Raw genomic sequence first — 21,655 nt, forward strand, 5'->3', positions numbered from 1 at the left:
TGCCAACCTTGTGAAGTGGAAGAATAAATGCAGAACGCCATAGTTTGGGTACATAGAATTCAAGTAATGATCTATTGATCAGGATGCTGATAGGAAGAGCAATACTGTCAGAGGCTATTTTTAGGGAGGAGGAAGGAATGCTGTCAGGGGCATTGGAGCAAGGTTTTAGTTTAGCGAGAAGTTTCTTTATTAGGTTGGTGGAGATGGGTTTGAGTTCAAAAGTGGGGGGGGGAGCAGTAGGAGGTGGAGGGTTATTGTTGGCAAAGGTCTTGGTTAGCTCAGCAATAGAAGAGGTAAAGAAGGTATTGAACATTATGGCAATTTCAAGGTCAGATTTGCTGGTGTCAGGGCAAGGGTTGTTTTTTGTACCAGGCCTAAGGAGGGAATTAACTGAGCTACAGAATTGTTTGGGATTTGCTTGTAGTTTGATGTAATAAGACTTTTTGTCTTTAATAACTTGTTTTTTTGGCTTGGTTTCTCAGCTGTTTAAATTTTAAAAAGATTTCTGGCTGTTTATGATGGAGGTAAGCTTTCCAGGTTTTATCTCTTTGTAGCACAATTTTTTTGGTGTCTTTGGTGAGCCATGGGGTGGTTTTTGTTTTAACTCTTTTTGTTCTTATTGGTGCTAGGGAATTAAGGACAGTTATGAATGTAGAAATGAAGTAGTCAACAGCTGCATCTAAAGGAAGAGTTTTTAAGGGGTTCCAGTTAGTTAGCTTAAGGGAGTCAGAGAAAGTAGTAGGGTTAAAGTTAGAGAGGTTATGGATTTGAATGAAGTGGTGGGAGTGTGGGGAAATGGGTGAAGCCCAATGGATGAAGGCAGGGAGGTGGTCTCCTAATGGGCCAGGAATGACACCAGATTTTAAGACTTTGTTAGGATGGGTACTAGCATCCAGTCTAGTATGGAGCCTGGGGGTTGTTTTTGTTAGGTCTAGAAATAGAGTTCGTAAGTTGAGTACAGTTAAATAGACTGATTGATATGGTGGGATTATGGTGAATAATTTTGTTCCAGTCTATATTTACATCTCCCATGATGTAGGTTTCTAGCTTAATGTTGGAGGAGGTCCGGGAGAGGATGTCTTCCAGGATATTAGTGTTATTACCAGGAGGAATATAGAGGGAAATGATACAGATGCTCTTATGGTTGTTCAGTTTTAGTAGGCCAGTTACAAGTTCAGCATTGTTGAAAGAAAGAAGGAATGGGATTAGGATATGGAGTGATGAACAACAAGTGGTTGGAGTAGATTAGAGCTACACCACCACCTCTTCGATTTTGGCGGTCAGAACGGAGAGATAGAAATCCAGGGGGAAGGAATTCAGAGTCGCTTATGTGAGGTTTTAGCCAGGTTTCGGAGATGTCTACAATGTCAGGTGCATTGTGATTGAGCCAGGCGTGAAAGTGGGTTAATTTATTATTCACGCTTTGGGCATTGATGGTGAGGAATTTGAGGTATTTATTGGTGGATTTGTTGTTGCTGTTAGGGTGGTTTGTAGGAGAGTAGTTTGGTCCTGGATTGGGGTGAATGTCACCGGCTAAGCAAAGGTGCATGAGAAGGGGAATATGTTTATATTGTTTACACTTAGATAAAGGTGGCTGGTAGAGAATAGGTTTAGGTTTGCAGTACTTAGTGCAGCTTGAGAAAAGTTTTACTTTTAAGAGAAGGATAGGGTGGGAGGGAACTAAGGAGGCTGAGATGTTGTGGAAATGGGCTGAGAGGGAGGGGCGGGGAGGTAGTGGTAATGGGTGTAGATGGATGTTGGTGTAGGAGATGGCATGGTAAAGAGGTAGTAGAAGAAGGATGAGGATAGATGTTGAGGTGAGGATGTGAGGAGGAAGTGAATAAAGGAGAGGGTAATATGAAATAAGGTGGGGGGAGTGGTAAGAGAGTTAGGTTGGTTGGGGGGGTGGAGGAACAGTGTTTGAGGATTGGCTGGTGGAGAGGGAGGGGTTTTAGGAGGAGAATAAATGGAGTACTGGGGTGTGTGGGAATTGGGGGCAGGGTAGGGGAGCAGAGTGAGCCCACAGGGCGAACGGAGCAGGATAGAGCAGCAGAGCGAGAGAGACCAGCTGAAAAAGTATCAGCCACTACTGTTCACAGTAAAGGTAAGTAGGTTATTTGGTAGAAGATATTTGGTATTAAGCAACTATTTTTGATAACTCCAGAGTACAAAAATATTTAGCTTAGGCAGCAGAAAGGGTTGTTGCCAAACATACACAGCCTATAACAATAGGTTCATATGTTAGGTTAGTACTAGGCTAACTGCTCTTGTGGGCCATTTTAAGCCTACCTAATTATCCCATATGGGAACCAAACCCTGCATCTTGTGTCTATAAGATAAACACCTTAACCATTACACCACCCTCCCACCCAACAAGAAAAACAACCAGGGATTGTGTAGAGTTTAAAACATATTTAGAAAATTTTATGAAAATCTGTATAAAGCAGAGAAATGTGGAAATCAAGGAAGAGCACAAATAGAAATATTATGGTTGACTTATTAATTATGCCACATTTAGAGGCTGACGAGGCTCAATAACTAACAGTTAAGATAGGAAGGGATGAGATAAAAACTGTGATGTATATCAATCTTCAGGAAAGTCTCCAGGAACAGATGGTATTCCTGTGGAAGTCTGGAAGTTAAGAAGGAAAAAAGTGATAAAGATCTGGAAAATTTTTAACAGCATTTTAAAAGAAGGGGTAAGCCCCAAATTCTTGGAAGAAAGCTGGGGTGGCTGTATTACCTAACGTCAGTAAAGACCCAACAGAACCAGCTTCATACAGAGCGACTGCAATTTTAAGCCATGACTGTAAACTGCTTATGTCTATACTAGCTAAAGCAACGACAAAGACGTTGCCAAAAATGACATATATGCATCAGTCTGGTTTTGTGGAGGGCAAGCAAACATCTGACAACCTCAACAGAGCAATGATGTTTCGGAGGGAAGCAAAATTTAAGAAAATACCTCTGATGTTGCTTGGTCTCGATGAAGAGAAAGCATTCGACAGACTAAGCTCAGATTTTATTAGTATGGCAATGGAAGCATTTGCATTCCCTGACATAATAATAAGGTTAATTAGTAGGATATATGAAGGATCAGAGGCAAGAATTAAAGTGGGAGGGTTCCTCTCTGACAAGTTGTGTTTCAACAGAGTAACTAGGCAGGGGGTGTCCTCTTTCCCCTCTGTTGTTTGCTTTATATTTAGAGCCATTTGCAAAGAAAATAAGGGACATAAAAATGCAAGGATAGAATTGGTACACCAATCAAGAAAAGTTGGATTTATTTGCAGATGATATTATTTTGTACCTAGTAAGTCCAGAAAAAGACATCTCAGTATTGTAGAACATTTAGACAGTTTCAAGTCTTTCCAAGATATAAAATTAATGAATGCAAATTATGTATACGCACAATTTGGTTTAGTAATACATGTATTTATGGTGAGAGGATAAGTAGCAGTATTTAGGAGTATGGATTAAAAAATCTTTTGTTATGGCAGCTAAGGACATTTGAAAAGACTAAAAAGATAATACAAAAACTGAGAAACTTCAAGCTCCTGTTTATGTTTATGGATACAGATATGAAGATACAAGCAGTGAAAATGTTTTAGTCCCTTTAATTTTATATAATGGGTCACGCATACTTTTATCAACCACATGATAGGTTTTGGACAATAATTAATAAAGATGAAGGGATTTAGATGGAAGGGAAGAGGGCAAGAGTTAAGTGGGATAAGTTTATCCTTCCAATAGAACCAGGTAGCTTAGCAATACCTGATGTGAAGGGATAAAGCTCACATACTTAACACAAGCAGAAGGCTATCATTCAAAATTGAAAGGGATGATGGTAAAGCAGGGGAAAGTTCAAGAAATAAAGGGAGAGTGGGATTTTGGATGTAGATTCTTAAGGAGAAAAACAACCATAGAGAATGTTATACTCATAAAGTAGCAGAAAGTATTCTAAGAGCTAAGCCAACATGAGAATGGAGAAAGGAGATGTTGCCAATAGAGATGACTGCAAGTAGGGGTACAGAAAATAGGCTGCAGATGGCTGGAATTTACTGGAGAAAACTGCAAAGGAACCAAGGTGATGGCAGCAAATAACTAGAGATGGAAAGGTAATAAACAGTGGGATGAGGCCAAGAAGATGTGTGGACTGCAGGCCTGAGACTGCATTCCCTAACAGGGACTGATATCAGAGTATAGGCAAAGAAAAAGTCTTAAGTGAAAGACATGCTCTGGTGGGGTTATTAGTTGAATCTAGAACAGAAGCTGCTGTTAAAAAAGGGATAATAGAAGGGCATATAAAATATTGCATGATAACTATAAGAATCAATCAAAGGTTAGAAAATATTGGAAAAAGAGACTGGAAAAGTGATTTACTGGAAAACAATGGGAGGACATATGTAAAAAGTATGCAATAAAATCCAGAAGATTTAGGTATGTTTATACTGCAAACAAGAAATGTTAAGAGGTGTGATGGGGAAGAAAGAGGTAAATGGGAACATGCATCTCGGAAGTTCAACAAGTTGGCAGATTTAAAAAATTCCTTACAGAGTACTCGTCAGAAATACTGGGTGAGCAATTGCTGTAACTAAGGATAAGATTTTTTGAGGGACACAGAACCCGAATTCCCTAGACATAAGTAAGGTCTTATTAAATTTAATTCTGTTTGCTGCCAAAAAAGCAATTACTAGAAAATGGAAATCAAAGTCTAAAACAACTGTATTTGATTCATTGAATATTATACAAGAAATTAAAGAACTGGAAGAGGGAACTTTAGAAAAGTGAAGGAGCAAATTACATAGAAATAACTGGAAATTGCTGTAACAATTCATGCAGAATAATGTTCAAGACAGGAAGAAGTAAAGGTTTATGGGAAGGCAGAAATTTAGCAATTTATGTAATGTTGGACGGATAATTACAAAAAATATGTGATGTATAATGTATGCAAATGGAAAATGTTAATATGGTTTTTTTCCTTTTCTGTTAACATATGTTTGCCTGCTTCTTAAGTGATAATTTAATGAAGGTGTTTAAAAAAAGTCACTGTCTGAACTCAGACCAGCTAGATCACGGTCAGGGTTCACACAGCTAGCTCCTGACAAACACCACTACCTGACTGCTAGCTGACTTAAGATAAAGCATGTCCATGCATCAGTGGTATTTTCGGAAAGTGCCATTTTCAGCAAAAATGTTTAGCTGAAAGCATTTTCATTGGTAGAAGAGACCTCCTGTGCGACCTTGGAGTTGGTATATTAAAGCTCAGTGGGTATACAAAAACACATACACGGCTCTCTTACAAAAACAAATTTACTCAAGAGTTCCACTTAAAGTTGCTTCAATTAAAATTTTCAGACTTTTTGCATTCTGTAATACGTTGTTGAGCTATCAATATGATTCTGACTTAAACTACTCTCAGAGTGAGATGGCTGCAGACACACACTGACCTTCTAACTTAGAGATAGTATTTGTGTACACTCTAAGTTACCCTTTCCCAATGTGTCTATCTGGGATCCATGTCTTTTGAGTTCCTTGTCATCTGCCTAAGCAGAAGATGGGCATAAACTTAAGTCTTCACTATTCACCGATAACCATGTTGTATGTGGAGATCAGGAGGCTGTCTCATGGATGACTAACCTCAAGAAGATGTTATGGGTATGCCTTTCACTTTCTTAGCCTTCTAATGGTGCACCTGCTTAGATCTGGGGAAGTAGAAGGGGCCTTCTTTCTGGTTCCTGAAATGAGAATTCTCAATTGTAGACATTCTCTGAATGCTGAGGCAGGCCAGGAGGGTCTCCTTCCTATATCTGAAATACTGGCACTTTTATTATTGCTTCATATCATGCTCCTTCACCAAGAAATAAAGAAAATGCAGGTGCAAAGCATGGCTCATGAACAGTCAACCAAAACAACATCTAGATGGCTTAGCAACTATAGTAAGTGAAAGTGTGAGCTTTTCCACTGTAAATGCAAGGACAGAGAACCAAATTGTAAGAGCATCAGAAAATAAGCAGCTGCCTCTTGGGTAAGATATCATGTGCTTGTCAAAGACATATATACTTCTGACTGGGGATTTCAAAGAAAAACAGACAACTCAGAGAAAGGAGAATCTTAGTCATAAAGTCACCAAAAGGGATGACCTAATATAACCAAACCCATACTTTAAGGCAAAGTGCATCTTTTACTTTCTTAACAGTTAATCACTTTTTCATTCAGTTTTCCTAATACAGTAAAATCATTTTACAAACTGATGCATATAACTCTACAGAGTGGGCCATCACGTTAAGCTAAATATAATGTTACATTGCCACATTATGTAGCCTACAATTTAATACACCAAGCTGTATATGATTACATCTTTTAATACACTCCCCGTCAAATATTAAACTGGGATGGCTCAGTAAAAAATAATGTCTTACACATTTGAATGCTAGCCTAAATATTGTTTTCAGGACGCTCAAAACAAAATGTCTAATTCAGTGCAACCGTCTGTATGCTCATACATACTACTAAAATGCTAAATGCTGTTTTTAGGGGTATTTTGTAAATTTCAGATGCCTGTCATTTCACTTCTCATTTTGCAATGACCTAATATAAAGCATTTGACATGAGGAAAATAGGTTATATAAACCATGGCCTTTCTTGAAGGTACTCTGAAACTATAACATCATCATTTTAAATTATTTATTTCACTTCTGTATTATGACAAGAGTGTATAATTTTGTCTGAAGTACTATAAGGGACACAGTGACATTTGTAGTTACTGAATAATGTTTTATAGCAAATGATTAAGAACAAATGTTTGCAACAGCAACTTACCTGTCAGAATGGTACCGTAAAGCCCAAATGAAATCCAGTAAAACTTTTCCCATTTGGATGGCAATCTGTGAAAACAAACAAAAAAACAATATACACAAAAAGACTACAGGAGTACCTGACTTAGAGGCCTCTGATGAGTTCATCTTAAGCTAAACATTATTCAAGGTTGACTCTAACAACTTAAATCTTGTTAAATAATGTGAGACACATTATAAATTCAAAAATGTATAACAGAAAAAAAAGACAGTAAATAAGCCACCCATCTTAAAAGCTGTTACATAACTACATACTGTGATTACAGCTCTTTGAGAGCATCTCAGTGCTCTTTCATTATAACATAATTCTTCTAAGTCCTTATTCAACAGAACATATCTCAATTAAATGGCGCTCACTGAGGAAAGATATCCATGTGAAGTTTTCCTAGAGGTGTACATAGCTTTAAGGCTACTTGGGTAGCTACAGTGACTTGCATGCCACATGCTACACAGTTCTTCTGGCAATGTCATCTGGAATGCATATATGTCTCCATGAGGCTAATTATCTCTTGGTTTTATTACTGGTTATCTAGCTACAACATATCCGAGTACAGAAGGCAAACAAGTTGCCTTACAAGGTATTATTGGTTATAAAATGTTTCACTGTAATCCAAGCTGCACATACCTGTATTTTAACATTTATCAGATGGAGCCTTCCAAGATGGCTGCTCATTGAGCAACAGGTTGATTAGAACTCTGTTAATGTGAAAACAGAGACTCTTAAAAAAGACACAAAGTTATATGTTTGGGTAAAATTCAGTTACTGCCTAGTAGTTACACTGCCAGGATGCCAGCAAAGAAGACATCTGGAGAAAGTAAGAGAAAATCAATCAAAAAATTAGAACAACAAGCTGTTAAATAACTACATATGGTGATTACAGCTCTTTGAGAGCATCTCAGTCCTAATTCATTATAACATATTGAATGGTAAAAAACTTGCAGCTGCTCAGCAAAAAGCAGTCTAAGTTTCAGCTTTAGTACAGGAGATGACTTCCAGTAACATACAGGGGAAAACAAATCAAATGCATTCAGAGATGTTCAAAATAAGTGACAAGCTGAAGAAATATATAAAGTCAAATAACAATGGGCTAGAAAAAAAGAAGTTTCAACTAGCTATTCAGAAGAGATGTTAAAAATGCAAAAACTAAGAGGTTGAAACGAAGAAAAGGCTGGCTTGAGTGTGAGGCTTCTTAAGAAGAGCAGTTTCCAAAAAAAAAAAAAAAGTAGAGTTAGAAGACACAACAGAGAAATCCTGTGATTTTATGCAGTACTAGAGAAACTGGTAGGAACAGACCGCATTAACTCTATGAAAGTACAAATAAGCAACTGGACTGGTGCTCCACAGCATGATTTGTTAATTGACAGAGAACATCATGTACATGCTCCAAATCTGACCAAGGCCTATATTAGTAATGATGCAATCACATCAGCTGAAAAAGTTGATCCTGACAAAACTGTGCAGGGGAAGGAATTAAAAATTTGGAATGTCATAGTGTTTGAGGAAAATGATTATTCATTGTACATCACTCATAAGAGAAGCAAAATTAGCACATCAATTGGGGGATGTTGAGAAGCAGAGAGTAACATAAAAGTTGTTATACCACGCTGCCCTTAAATATTCTTCCTGGAGGATCAAAGACATTGTTGGATGCAGATCAGGTGAAGGAAGAAAAAAAAAAAAAAAAAAAAAAAAACAAACAAAAAAATAACTTTAGCCAATACAGAGTGAGAGACAAGCTGAAAAGGATTGTGCTTCTCATTCTTCTGGCAATAACAAAGCCTATAGATAAAAAGCCAGGAAGCAGAATCTCCACACTTTAATTATTACATAATTGAGCGCTTTCATCTGGGTATACTGGACTTCATCAGAATAAATACATGAAGTTGTTCACCCTCTTTTATACAGTTTAAATAACTACATGACTACAAATAATCAAACAATTAAAAATCTGGTACAAAATTTAAAAAGCAATGACTCTAAAAACATGGCTTTGAACATTTGAATACATGACAACAAATTAAATACAATGCCATTAATGCTCCTGGTCTTAACGAGCAAGTTTCTATTAGTAGCACTTAAATTAAAAGTTGCATATGTCACTTAAATTTTTTTCTTGTGAGCCAGGTCCTGGATGACTGTTAAAAGTCTTGTAATTGACTTTCAATATATCATCTACTTGATGGGGGATATTGTTTTGTCATGTATTTTTAATTGTTTAACTGATTAATTATTTGTAGTCATGTGATTATTTCAGCTGTATAAAAGAGGGTAAACCACGTCATGTATTTAGTCTGATGAAGTCCAGTATACCCACATGAAAGCTCTCAATTCTGTATTAAAGTGTGGAGATTCTGCTTCCTAGCTGCTTCTGTGAGTTTAAGTTTGTTGGCCATACATCATTATTAGTTAAAGCCCATAGAGAAACCATGCTAGTGAAACCTTTGCAATTGGAAAATGCCAGAGTGCCTGAAAAAAAGCCTAGGAGAATGGAGAAATAAGGATTACCTTGGACTTCAACTACAGACCAATGTTGGGAGGTCAAGATGATCAGGAATAAACTTAGCAACACTGAAATTAGTGAATAAATGTATGAAATGTAAACCATCAATATCATTAACTGCAGTTTATACAAACAAACTGTGCTGCAAGAATAGGTGGCTGAAAAATACTGGAAGTTTGTGGACTGTGTTAAACTGCTAGAAGGACTGTAAAGTATAAAGCTCACTTTATGTCATTAATGTTTACAAGGATCTGAAGGGAATGAAGTAGTAAACATGTAAAAAGGTTTTTTGTTTCTATAAAAAATATCTAAACTGTATGGTATATTGTAAAGCAGTTCTGTATAGTACTTAGTCAGAAATATTTTAAACATAAGGTGGAAGAGAGAGATCAGTGACAGGTGTACTTGTTAGTGATATTCAAGTAATTAAGAACTTTTTTTCCCCAATTGTAACAGATCCAGGCTTTAAACTACAACAAGATAACACAGGCTGGAAAGAAGCAAATTAAAGTTTGGCTGGAATTCAGAAAAGTTACCATTAGGGAAATCCCATTATACCCCTCACAGTAACTGAGACATAACTACTGCAGTGCTGTACCATTAAGAGGTGCAGCACCACAGTGGACTGTCTCTTCAGCCTACCTTAAATGCTACTGAGGCATTGAGGGGGAGCATCATATGCTAATTAGTGATGTAATGTGTAAGGCATTTAAGCAGCTGAGCAAGTGTGCATGTATATGTGAGTGGCTGTAGCTGCATGTGTGAGTGCATGTAGAGGGATGGGTAGCCACAGGTGTGTGTGTGTTTGCCTGGGAACTCACAATGGGCAGGATGGGGGTTACTTAGTGGACAGTAGGGTAGGTGTGTGTGTCTGACTACGAATAGGTGAGGGGGGACTCTGTGTGTCTGTTTGTGCGCTGTCATATCTCCACACACAGACTAATGAGCAAATCCTGCTGTGTGTGTGTGTGTGTGGGGGGGGGCTAGACATTAGGGATACTACTTATATCATGCTTTAATTGCACTTAAAAAGAATTACAGAACAAGCTTTGCAACATGACAAACATAAGGTAGAGGAACAACAGCCACCAGGGATATTCTTTATATCGTGCCTTAAAGGCAATTAAGATTTAAGCCCTATACTGCTGGCATTGACAAATAGTTCTTTAGATGAGCTTTAGCCCTCTAGACAACAGGGACACTCTTACTTATTGCCTTAAGTCCTGAAAAAAAATATGCCCAAGTGAAAGGTGAGGGGAGTTTCAAGACCTGTACCCTCAGCACACAGCAATCTCCTTAGCACAGTGTTAGTCCATTGAGCCACAATTAGGCACCATGGATGCTCTTAAAATATTACCTTAAGTCATTAAAAAACAAGTTAAAATAAAAAAGGAGAAAAGTTTTAAGCCTTGTACCCTTGGCACAGAAAGCAGTTTAACACGACAGTGGCTTAATCCTCTACATTAACTGAGAAGGACTTCTATTAGAGAGTATTCTATACACCATAAGAAATATAAAACTCTAATGTCTGGCATTATTCATTGACCACAACAGTCCATGAAATAATGAGCCTGGTCTGCAAGGCTATGGAGCGTATCTTCATGGAACTTATAAACAATGACATTGGTAATCTCCAAACTCTGGACCCTACCCAATTCGGGTTTGTAAAAGGCAGATCATGTCTCCTAAATCTGATAGACTTCTTTGAAGCAGTCACCAAAGCTGTTGATGAGGGTAAGGTGGTACACACAGCCTATCTACATCTCGCCAAGGCTTTCAACACCATCCCCCACTCTGGAATTATAGACAAACTCACTAAACTAGGTATAAATCCCTATGTCACAAGATGGGTTGCCAACTGACTCACTGACCGAACCCACACTGTGAAAGTAGCAGACTCTAAATCCAACTTCAGACCAGTGACAAGTGGAGTACCACAAGGTTCAGTCCTAGGTCCTCTCCTGTTTGGTATCTACTTCTCTGAAGTACAGGCCAACACAGAAGGTCTTTGGCTAACAAAGTTCGCAGATGACTGCAAACTAGGAGTGATAATCAAATCTCCTAACGATGTGGACATCCTACAAAAGGGCCGCACTGAAACAGATGCCTGGTGTCAAACCCTCAAGCTCAATGCCAAAAAGTGCATTGTCATCCCTTTTGGCAAAAACTCTGTACCCATGAACTACCACATAGGCAGTAGTCTACTTAACACCGAAAGTGTGATAGGAGACCTTGAGACACAGGTGGACAGCAGTCTCTCCTTTGATAATCACATCGCCACAGTAGTCAGGAAATCCTTCTACGTGGCACACCTCATCACAAAAGGTTTCTCATCCAGGACAAAAAGAGGTAATTGTTCCCCTCTACTCATCACTCATTAGACCCATTATAGAGTACAATGCCCCTTTTGGTATATACCTCACAAGACATCTACAACAACTGGAAAGGCCACAGAAATACCTCACAGAGGATTACCGGCCTCAAACAGATCCCTACGCAGACCGTCTCAAAAAACTCCAGCTTTACTCTGTCGCATATCGCCTACTCAGAGGTGATCTCTGCCTAACATACAAAGCTATGTCAAACCCAGAGCTGTTGGACATGCTCCACTTAAAAGAAATCCCAATCTCTCCGAGCTACACGCTCTAGGGACCTAAACCTTGTCACCACAATAAACAGAACATGCTGGAGGGATAACAAACTACCTATCTATATCAAACAAAGCACCTCATTAGCACTCTTGAGAAAAATCTTGATGATTTGATGGGAGATAGGAAATTCACCCCGGGGATCACTTCTGTGGCTCTGCTTGACAGGGGCACAGGAAAATAAATTTCTTGGGTGGCAAAAGCCACAGTACTGTTTGGCTAGGCTTATATAGGTCCTAGGGCCAATAGCCTAGTACCTACCTATGAATCTATGAACAGGGGCAGAGCATGCATAACAAGCAACAGTAACAGCATTCTGTAAAGACCAGGGACAGTTTTAAACTATTACTTGGACTCTTCAAAAAAAGTTATTAGATTAATAGGTCTAACATCATGATGCACTTTATGAAAACCAACGAGAATAAAACTCCAATGCCTGGCATTACCAAGAAGTTGACTGATGGTAAGGATCGATGATTTATGAGGACAGGACAAAAAAAAAGGAGAGACATGAGGAATGTTCTGTCAAATCACAGGAACAAAAATTATAAAAAAAAATTCACCAACGCTAACTACAGTGTATTAAGCAATGGCATAAAAAGCTTTATACCACCCACAATCGCAGACACCAATGATCATTATGCAGAAGTGTACGCACATGCCCTGTACAAACACTTAAGCAACTGCATAAACTTTGCTGTACCTGACAGGATAAAAATCAGGTCTTCCTGTAAAAACAAGCCACCATGGTGGACTTCAAGTAGAAACAGATTATATAACAAGAGGACGAAACTTGTCCAAAAGCAAGAGGGGCTATCGCTCTGCAGAAAAAGAGTTCACTCCTAAGCCTTAACAAGAAAATCAGAACTTGTAAAGTCTTCTAAAGCAAATTACAAAACTAAAATCGCATCCCTAGCCAAGGATAATCATAAGGCACAATTTAACTACTGCCAAAGTCTAAAAGGGAATGCCTAGCTATGTGCCCAACTGGTTGTAGATGGGATCACTCATGCTACACAGGAAGATATCGCCAACCTGCTAGCTGACAGATTCAGTGCAAACATCACCCCCTATCCCCACCTACCATATCCCAAAGCATGGGATCAGATAATATCCCAAATTGTTTACTAAACAATCTAAAACAAGAATTAGCAGACCCACTTGGCATTCTCTTTAATCACAGCTTGACAACTGACTATGTGCTTGCAGAATGGAGAACAGCAACAGTAATCCCCCTGCACAAAGGGGGGCCATTAAAAGACCCTGTGAACTACAGACGCATAAGTCGAACCAGACTCATCTGCAAAGCCATGGAAAGAAGTATTATGGACCTAATCAACAACGGCATAGGCAACCTCCAAACGCTGGATCCAACCCAGTCTGGCTTCGTTAAAGGTAGCTCATGCTTATTAAACTTGGTAGACTTGTTTGAGAATGTCACAAAGCCATGGAAGAAGGTAAGACAGTGCACACAGCCTAGCTCAAACTTGCCAAGGCTTTTGACACAATTCCCCACTCTGGCATCACTGAGAAACTCTCCCAGATAGGGATTAACCCTTACATTACCACAGGGGTCTGTGCTGGGCCCTTACTATTTGGCATCTATTTCTCAGAAGTCCAGGCCAAAGAAGACTGCCTTTGACTCACTGAGTTCACTGATGATTGCAAAATGGGAGCAATAATTTAGTCCCCCAATGATGTCAACATATTACAAGAGCAGCCAACACAAAAGAATGACTGGTGCCAAAGCCATGGTCTAAAACTAACTGCAAAAAAATGCGTTACTATTCCCTTTAGCAAAACAGAATTCCCCATAAATTACAATATTGACAGCACCCCCCACCCCCGAGTTCCAACCCAGTGGTGTGACACGGGAACACAGATTGACAGCAATCTGAACTTTGATCACCAAGTTTCTATAGTGGTAAGGAAAGCCTTCTATGTAGCACACCTCATAAGCAAGGACATAGCATCCAGGTCAAGGGATGTTATAACTCCACTGTACTAGACTCTCATCAGACCATTAATAGAGTATAATGCATCCTTTTGCATGCATCTCACCAGACACCTGCAGCACCTGGAGAGACCTCAGAGGTTTCTCATTAAGAAAATATAGGGACTCCAAACCATGACCTACGCAGACGGCCTGAAAGCCTTTTCACTCTACTTTGTATTTTACAGGTGCAGAAATGTGACTTGTGCCTGGCCTATAGGACAATCTCCAACCCAGCTCTAATGGAAATGCTGAACATCAGCAAGTCAAATGTCTCAAGAATCACTTACTCTAGAGATCTTAACCTAGCTTGTGACATTAAAAAATCATGCTGGACAGACAGATATGTCTCCCAGGGACTGCTGCTTCTCTGGAATAGACTCCTTATTCATGTAAAGCAGAGCTCCTCACTGACCCTATTCAAACGCAGCCTAGATAATTGGATGGGAGACCACAACTCTGCCCCTGGGGTGGCACCCTTGTCCCTCATGGAAAAGGATAGCAGGTGTTGATTACAAACATGCTCTGTTCATAAATTCGTTCTCAACTACCCAAAAAAGAACAAATGGGGATACTTGGGATTAACATGGCTAGGCTTGTAAAGGCTCTAAGGCCACTAGCCTAGTAACCTCCTATGAACCTATAAACTCAGGGACAGGTAAGAGGTGTGTGTGTGAGGGAGAGAGAGAAAGAGATTGAATGAGGGGGTGCATGTGCCAATGCGAAGCATGGGCTGCTAATAGTGACTACCACAGGAAAGTGCTGATTTGCACTTATTATTATTGGTAATTTAGAGACATGCAAATTAGCCTATAATGAAGTCTTTCATCACTGCACTTAACATATCTCTAAAATGCATTTTCTGTGATCACAGAAATATTCCCTTTTGGCTGCCGCCCTTACTGTTGGTAGTGGGGTTCCTTCTGAATCCCTTGAATTAAAAATAATACTCAGACTTTGGGTTGCTGAAGGGGGTGTAAGTGTGTCGATAATACTAATTTCTCACACATACTGGTTTTATACTATAACAAGATAAGAAAGGCTAGAAAGAAGCAAGTTAAATTTTAGTATTGAATAATGTCTATAGTTTAAGCTATAGACAAGAGATGTTTTAAGCAAATATGCTTGAAAAAATAAAAGAAAATTATGAGAAGCATGAAAAATGGTAGTTCTTTCTTGCATTTATAAGATTAATAGATAGGTTCATAGGTTCATACTAGGCTATCTGCCCTAGGGCATTTATAAGCCTAGCCAGAGTGTGTTTGGCTTTCGCCACCCATTTTAAATTAATTTTGCTATGCCCTTTTTTGAGGTTAGTATACTGTGCCTCTGTCTAACAGTGACACAGAAGTGATACCCGGGGTAAACCTCATCAAGATTCCTCTTGAAGAGAGTCAATGAGGGACTCTGCCTAACCTGGACTGGGATTTTATTCCAGAGTGAAGGGAGCCTCTGGGTTATGAATCTGTCCCTCCAGCTTGTCCTATTTATTTCAGTGCTGAGGTTCAAGTCTCTCGAGCGTAGCTCGATAGGATTTGGATTTTCTGAGGTGCAGCATGTCCATTAATTCTGGGTTGGACATGGCTTTATACGTCAGGCACAGATCGCCTCTGAGCAGGCGGTATGCCACTGAGTAGAGCTGGAGTTTCTTTAACCGGGCAGCATATGGCATCTGTTTGAGCCCTTTGATCCTCTTGGTGAGGTACTTTTGGGGTCTTTCCAGTTGCTGCAGGTGTCTGGTAAGGTACATCCCAAAAGGGGCATTGTACTCAATTATGGGTCTGATGAGGGATGAGTAAAGAGGCACGATGACCTCCCTGATCTAGATGTGAATCCCTTCATGATTAGGTGGGCTATATAAAATGTTTTTCTAACCACTTTTGGCCACGTGGTTGTCAAATGAGAGATTGCTATCAACTTGGGTCCCCAGGTCCCTAATTACTTCTTCCGTACTTAATGGATTACCACTTATGTGGTAATTTGTGGGCACTTTGTTTTTGCCAAAGGGGATTACTATACACTTTTTGGCGTTTAGCTTGAGGCCATGGCTCTGGCACCAGTTGTCTGTTTCTATGAGGCCCTTTTGGAGGATGCTTGTGTCTGCTGGAGAGTAGATTATGGCGCCCAGTTTGCAGTCATCTACGAACTTGGTCAGCCACAGGACCGAGCCTTGTGGGACGCCACTTGTAACTGGTTTGGAGTCTGACATGGCTCCAGCAATTCTAACCATGTGGGTTCTGTCCTTGAGCCAGTTTGCAACCCATCTAGTGACATAGGGGTTTATATTTAAGCTGGTGAGCTTATCTATAATGCCCGAGTGGGGTATTGTATCGAAGGCTTTTGCGAGGTCCAGGTAGGCTGTGTGGACCACCTTCCCCTCGTCAATGGCCTTGGTGACTGTTTCAAAGAAATCGACCAGGTTTACGAGGCAGGATCTGCCCTTAAAGCCGAACTGGGTAGGATCCAGTGTCTGTAGGTCCCCAATATCTTTATTTATAAGGTCCATGATGATCCTTTCCATAGCTTTGCAGACCAAGCTAGTCAGGCTTATGGGGCGATAGTTTCCAGGATCCGTTGAGGCACCACCTTTGTGGAGTGGGACCACCGTTGCTGTACGCCACTCTTTGGGTACATATCCTGTAGTAAGGCTGAGATTGAACAGTAGTTTTATGTTTGGGTTTAGCTCTTCTTGGAGTTCATGTAGGACGCAGCCGGGGACACCATCTGGTCCCATTGATGCTGTGTTTTTTGCTTTGGAGAGGGCGGCTCTTACCTGAGCATCTGAGATGTCAGGGGGGCAGCACTCTGCTGGGATAGATATTTGCCCTTTTGGTGGGGAGGGGGAGAAGTTTGCACTGAAACTGTCAGCTAGGATGTTGGCAATGTCTGTGGGTTCGGTGTATTTTTTGTCATTTTGGACTAATTCTGAGCATATCTGGGAATTCCCACCTAGGTTCCTAACATAACTAAAGAAAGCCTTGTGATTATCCTTAGTGTCTGTGCAATTTTTCTCTCGATGCTGGCCTTAGACGATTTTATGAGTGCCCATAGTTTTTTGCTAATACTGATCAGAGATGCCTTCCCTTTTTGGGATTTTGCTCTATCATGTAGTAGCTTCCTCCTTCTATTGTATAGTTTGTTTATGGCTGGGGTCCACCAGACAGGACGTCTGCCTTTGGAGGATTGGGTCTTGGTTTTATTTGGGATTGCATGATCCATGCATTCCTGAAGGTGTTCATAGAATGCGTTTAATAAAGGATTCTGCGGTCTGGGCCGTATTTTCCACCGGCCCGGGGGCTTTGAAGGATTCCACCTCGGTTTTGAGGAATGTGAAATTTGCTTTAGAGAAGTTTTTCACTGTGGTTTTCTGGGCAGGGGCTGGGGTCGGGATGTGAATATCCAGTGAGATTAGTTTATGGTCTGATCTTACCAGTGAGGGATACACTTCTGGTCTGGAGCATAGAGTCCCCATGTTGGTGATGATCAGGTCCAGTATGTTTTCCCCTCTTGTGGGAGTGGTAACAAGTTGTTCCATAGCATTTGAGTTTATAAATTCTAGGAACCTTTGGGCTAGGGTGTTGGAGCTAGAGTAATGCTCCCAGTCTATGTTTGGGTAGTTGAAGTCGCCCAATATAATGGTGTTTGGAGAGACCTTCATATTTTCCAGTGCTCTCAGGAAGGCAGAGTGGAGTTCCTGGGTTTGGGAGGGTGGTCTGTAGCAGGCTATAAACTGGAAGGCAGTTTTACCCACTGTTAGTTGCACATGGATAGTCTCTGATGCTTCATGCTGTGCCACCAACCTGGAGGTGTGGGTATCTTTGACGAATATTGATACTCCCCCTCCTTTTATGGTTCGGTCCAAGTTTTGGGGCCGAAAAGCATGGTATGAGGTATAACCTGGTAGTGCTGGGGTGCTCTCGGGAGCCTTGAACCAGGTTTCTGTTACTGCACAGATATTGATGTTCTCCATGCTAAGGAGAGTTTCGAGTGCATGCATCTTGAGGTTTAGACTTCTGGCGTTGAGTAGCATTACTCTTAGTTTCTTATCCCTTGTGATACCTATGGAGGTGGGTTTGTCTTTTGAGCCTTGCCTAAAAAAGGCACTATGAGGGTAGCAAGAGCCTTTGCCAATATCCGAAAGCCCAGGGGTGATAGGTGAAAGCCGTCCCTAGCGAAGCATCGTGGCTTGTCGAGCATGTCATCCCAGGCTGACAGTCATTGGATCCCCTTTGAATGACACCAATACTTAAGCCAATTGTTGAAACTGATCATCTTGTCTTCATATTGTGGCATCATTCTTGGTGAAGGTAAGATGCTACTCAAGGTCAGGGTCATACCGGCCTGGGCTACATGCTCAGAGAGCTCCTCTATGTTTCTTTTCATGTAGTCCAGGGAGGTACGTCTCAGGTCATTCACACCAGCATGGACAATGACGGAGTCATATTTGTACTTGCGTTGGAGTGACCTGAGTGCTTGTGTTATGTGGAGGATACTAGCGCCCGACAGGCAGCTCACCGTGACCTTTTCCTTGTTCAGCCTGGTGAGCAGGACATCAGTGTGCCTGACGATAGAGTCACCTATTACAAGTGTATCAGGTGTGTTGTTTAGCCTTAAGGGCTGTGACTGTTCGGCACACTGGCTTTGTGAGCTATGTGTTGCACGTGTTTTGTTTTGGGGTAGCGGTTGCTTGGGTGTCTGCTTTGGAGGTCTCTGCTGCTTAGGCAGATTTTTATTTAGAGCCTCCGAGTACGTTTTTGTGTGTTTATGTGTTTGGTTTGCTGTCGTGGTAGGTCTATGTGAGACTGGAATTGTAGTGAGTGTGGTTTCCTTTTCCTCCTGACTGGTTACGCCAGTACTGAGTTGAGAGAGCTTAGCCTCCAGTTTGGCTATATGGTTGCATCTCTCACATGTGTTGGAATTTGTTGGGAGGAGGAGAGGGTTGTCTGTGTACATGAGGCAGTTGTAACATTGCCTCAAGATTCCCAGATTCACCAGCTGGACCGGAGAGGAGATTGACAACTGACCTTTGGACATGCTAGAATAGTATTGGGAATTCCTTTATAATTGAAAAAAAGGGCCAACGGGGAACAAGGTACTCAAGGGGAGTTTGTGAGGGTGTAGTGCTTTTAATTTTTTAGTGCTGACCTATATAATTGCTTTAGTGAGCAAGTAAGTGCCAGGTAACTTAAATACAATGTGCTACAGGTAACTTAAATGCAAAAATGACTAACAGTAACTTTCATTCATGTGAAACAAGGAAATAAGTACAGTAAGCAATGCAGATATCAGTAGGGATCCACAGAAGCGCTGAAAAGCCGCGTTTTAGGTGGAATTAGCGTTTCAGGAAAATAACAAGCAAACAAACAACAAGTATACAAACAAAGCTAGATTCAGCAGGCCTGGATCTAGTCTATGCTACAGCAAACAAGGTGTACCAATTTCAGTAAGAAACAGTTCAAATATGCAGGCACTATAAGCCTTTAACCAGAAATTCCCAGCTCAGAAGGGCAGAGTCCAGCCTCTCCTCCCACAAGAGTGCAGACCACGAACCTTCTTAATGTAAAATAACTGGCCTGAAGCCAAAGATGTATTTTTACAGGTGTAAGCAATTAATCATGAGAACTCTGACAGACCTGTGTGTTCTGAGTGAAATTTGCAATGCTTTTTTCATGCATTTACAATGTTACTAGTCATATTTCCCAATTAGCAATTGCTTTTAGATGGAGACAATTGGCTACATGTGCAACGAGTTAATCTGGAAAGTCTGAACAATGTGTTCTAAGTGAATGTACAAGGTATAATATGTCACTTTAAAAGGGGAAAATGGAAAAAATTAAGTCTGAAAATGTGGGAAGTGACTAGTTAAAAAGGTAGTTGCCTCCCCAGTAGCCATAGTACTTTAACGATTAAATACAATAGTGCACAATTTAGTTCATATATTTAAAGGCAGCCAGTTCACTTTTTTCTTATTACTAAAAGTAAAAGTTTACTGAAATCATACAAGTTTTTCACATCTGGGAGGGAAATAGAGGTAAGATAAGGACAGATACCAATGTTTACGTCAGAACACAGACATTAACATGCACTTCAGTATGGTTAAATTAAAAGTTATGTTCTTACCATAACTAGGCATCTCTGTTGTCCATTTTCATTCTTCCTCAATGTATGGGTTTGTATCGGACTTGGTCACTTATTCCAGACTTAGGCTCTAGCTCTCGAGCTCCTCCATCTACTCACAATGCACTACTGCATCCCCAAAGCTTCAGATTGAGTTTGGTGTCCTATCCCCATAGTAAAACAGAGACAGGAATAATTTGACAGAAAGACAGGGCTCAAACCTGGAAATGTAGGTTTCAATACAGTCCAGTTAATCTCTCCAGGAACTTGGATGAGGGTTGGAAGGGAGGGAAGTTGAGGAAGAATGAAAATGGACAACACAGATTTCTAGTTATGGTAAGAACATAACTTTTAAATATGATGTTCTTTTCATTCTTCCTCAACATATGGGACAGAGTCCCCAGCTACGTTGATCTTGGGTGGCCCTCATTATTCAAATTCAATATTCCAGAGTACTGCTGAACCAAAGGTGGCTCTGTTTCTAGAAATAATATCCAATTTGTAATGAGTAACAAAAGTATGAGCATTAGACCATGTAGCTGCAGCACAAATGTCAATAGATGTTCTTGACCAAAATGCAGGTGATGTGGTCATGGATCTGGTTGAATGAGCCTTGGGAGGTTTAGATAATGTCATGCCTATCTGAGAATAAACCCATGAAATATAGTATGTTATCCATTTTGCTAGAGTAACTTTGGATACTGGATAACCTTGTAATTTTGGAGAAAAGGAAACAAAGAGGTGGTCTGATTTTTTGAATTGTCTTGTTCTGTGAAGATAAAAATGTAACTGTGCACATAAAGAAGATACAGCATGTACTCTTCTTTATTGGAAAAATTGAAAAGAGAACTGGTAAATGGATGGATTGGTTAATGTTATTCTCAGATGCCACTTTAGGTAAAAAGGAAGGGTTATTCTGTAAGGAAACCCTAACCTTATGAAAAATTACGTAAGGAAATTTTGAAGAGACAGCCTGGAGTTCTGATAATCTCTTTGCAGATGTGATGGCTACTAAGAAAACTGTTTTCCGTGATAGAAACTTCAGATCAGAAATAGCTGATGGGTCAAATAGTTTCTTCTTCAGGCCTTGTAGTATAACTGACATATCCCAAAGTGGTGAGACATCTTTTATTTGAGGCATTACAAGAAAAATTCATTTCATGAAACTTTTACATAGTTTGGACAAAGCCAGAGAAACATGTCTGTTCCCCGTGTGAAAATTAGAAATTGCTGCCAGTTGAAGTTTAATTGTAGAGAAACTAGCTCCTTCCTCAAAAAGCGCTGCCATGAATTGGAGAATTGTAGAGACTAGGGCAGAAAAGGGATCGATGTCATCATTCAAAGGGCAAAGGGAGAATCTTTTCCATTTACTTTTGTATACTTTTTTGGTAGATTCTTTCTAAGAAGCCAAAATAATATCACGAACAAGGGAAGAAAACCTGGGCTGTTTATTACTGGAAGTGGTGAAACCATGTAATTACAATAAGACCAACCAGGAACCAGAAAAAACAAATAAATCCAAAGAAGAACGTAGTCCAAACC

General features: G+C 40.2%; 1 protein-coding gene across 1 annotated transcript in view; it reads right to left on the reverse strand.

Moving 5' to 3' along the window:
* TELO2 (telomere maintenance 2) overlaps positions 1-21,655 on the reverse strand; it is a 1,490,787-nt gene that overhangs the window by 300,790 nt on the left and 1,168,342 nt on the right. The window contains exon 19 of the mRNA XM_044089295.1: positions 6,820-6,884. Within this exon, the coding sequence (XP_043945230.1) occupies positions 6,820-6,884 (65 nt within the window). The remainder of the gene's footprint in view (positions 1-6,819; positions 6,885-21,655) is intronic.

The sequence above is a fragment of the Protopterus annectens genome, chromosome 12.part0, assembly GCF_019279795.1.
Source record: "Protopterus annectens isolate FY-2018-M chromosome 12.part0, PAN1.0, whole genome shotgun sequence".
Lineage (NCBI taxonomy): Eukaryota > Metazoa > Chordata > Ceratodontiformes > Protopteridae > Protopterus > Protopterus annectens.